Source organism: Schistosoma mansoni, chromosome 1, assembly GCF_000237925.1.
Source record: "Schistosoma mansoni strain Puerto Rico chromosome 1, complete genome".
In the NCBI taxonomy this organism is placed as follows: domain Eukaryota; kingdom Metazoa; phylum Platyhelminthes; class Trematoda; order Strigeidida; family Schistosomatidae; genus Schistosoma; species Schistosoma mansoni.
Window position 1 is genome coordinate 57,397,346 of NC_031495.1, and position 2,319 is coordinate 57,399,664.

At 31.9% G+C, this 2,319-nt stretch overlaps 1 protein-coding gene across 1 annotated transcript in view; it reads left to right on the top strand.

Annotated features, from left to right (window-relative positions):
- Smp_157500 (calpain (C02 family)) overlaps window positions 1-2,319 on the top strand; it is a 102,596-nt gene that overhangs the window by 76,110 nt on the left and 24,167 nt on the right. Inside the window, exon 26 of the mRNA XM_018794975.1 lies at window positions 1,892-1,966. Coding sequence (XP_018649334.1) covers window positions 1,892-1,966 — 75 coding nt within the window. The remainder of the gene's footprint in view (window positions 1-1,891; window positions 1,967-2,319) is intronic.

Here is a 2,319-nt window from a genome sequence, read left to right on the forward strand (position 1 = left end):
GGAAGCACTGGACGACCGTTTCGTTCTATTGTGGGACTCTTCAGCAGTGCGCATCCTCGACGAAACGACCGTCCAGTGTTTCCAGGTTTTCCCTGGTGGTCTAGCTTCAATTAACTCACGCTTTCAACTATGTAAAATATTTTATTACCTTCTAAGGACATTGTAAGCCTCAAATGTAAACATTCATTATCGATAATATTTTGTTTTAATTGGTAAATGTTCATATTCACGTAGATTTTTAAACATATAGACTTACATAATCGCGTGCGGAAACATTGTCACCTTGTTTAATTAGAGAAATCCAAATGATCTAATCACCTATTTCTGTGTAGTGTCTGTTGCTATGTTAAGCCCATATACCTTATTTAGGCTACTAGAGAGGTCAATTTATTCGTTCTACTTGAGTCATAGTTTGACCTTGTCAGCTATTCGCTTATCAACCTTGACTGTTTTTATGTAAGCGTATGTGTGCATTTCCTATCTTATACATCACATGTCTGTAACTTATTTTTATTTGACTATAAATATCGATTAACGCTTGATTAAATCAAGTTGGCCTACATGCCTTCTCCACTGCGCGTCATTTCGCTTAGCTCTCTTCTCTTCACTTCCTTCACTCTGTCTCTCTGATTGTCTGTTCTGATCAACGTTTACATGAAATACACGTATTCGAAATTCATTCTTTTTTTTTTTGACTTATTTAATTCCGTTATACACTAACGTGAGTTAAGTCGGCGATAATATACGAGGATTGGCGATCTGTATATTTCAATAACAATCATCATACGATCCAAGTGGAACCAGATTTCGGGCAACAAAATCTCATTGGTGTTTCATACATTTATTTAAAAATAGATTTCAGAATCAAAACAGCAAATAATTTTTTTCAAATTCATGTTAAACTGAGGTTATCATGCAGTATACAATCCATCAGAATCAGAAAGATACTAAACGACTTCTGCATTTTCTTTTGAAGTAAAATATCTTTTAGTGTACACTAATCATCTGTTCAATAAAATAGTTCTTTGTATGCCAGTATAATACGTTTGCATATCAACATGATGAATAAATTCATTTTTCTGGAAATATGAATGGTTTATGTTATAAATATCGATTTTAATAATGGAAGGATTATGATCTTGATTTGAATACACTATTGATTGAGCGTTAAGGTTACCTGTTTTTCAGATGTGAAAATATTACGATTAAATTTCCTGTTTTAGAAATGTTTAAACAGAGTAATTATGAATACCAATTGTGTATACTTACACACGATTAAAAAGTTGAAAATTATTTTAATGCAAAAAGCTGGGAACACTAAAACAGAGGCACTTCACTTTTTGACACACTTTCCTTTTCATTTATTCTTTGGAAAGATGAGAAGAAAATATATTGGAATTCAGTTACTTTACATATGGTTAGTAGACAACTGACAGAACACTCTGATGATCGAATGTGGGTGGTAGATACTAAATTTTGGAAACATTTATGAAACATTTAAATTCACTTGGTATTGTTTGTTTGGATCTTCCTATTGATGTTTAAGACTGCAATTGAACAGTCTCTTATTGGCGTATGTGCAAACTATGCGTATTGCCTCGATATTGCCTTAATTCACAAGCATTATAAGCTGACGAGTCCCACATTAGACGAAACGCGTGTCCTGGATTCCACTGTTAGCCACTATCCATCTTTGCTTATTTATGAAACATGATTAGAATAATTACAATTTATGGGGATGTTAAAGATATATTTGTTGTAATATTGCATAATTTGAATTAAGAAGTCTTTACTACAACGAAATTTATAATGTTCAATAAGGCTATTATTATTATTATTATTAAATCAGTCATGAAGGATCCCACTTTTTTTCAATCTTTTGTTTTTCTAGTCATCAGTTATGGAACAAAAAATGGATAATGGACTTATAGGTAGTCACGCATACAGTTTAACAGGTGTATATCCCGTAAGTTGAATTTGATGTTAAATTATTTAAATTTAATAGTTTAATAATAGAAACAATTTATGTAACTTGTTTTATAGTCAGTTCATTCGTACATTTAGGAATGTGTATGGGAGTACTATAAACATGAAGTCTGATGGTAAGAATGTGAAATTTCCAGTAAAAACAATCCACCTAACGAGTTTATAGGTGTTATTATCAAGGTTTGAATTGATAATTACAAATAAACTAAGCATTGAGTAGATCGTTGTTGATAAAAATAATATATGTTTGCAATATCCTAGTGAGTAGAAAAATTAAGTTTTTAAGCCTATCAACGTTTCGGGACTCAGTGTAAGCCACTTCTTCCGACAAAG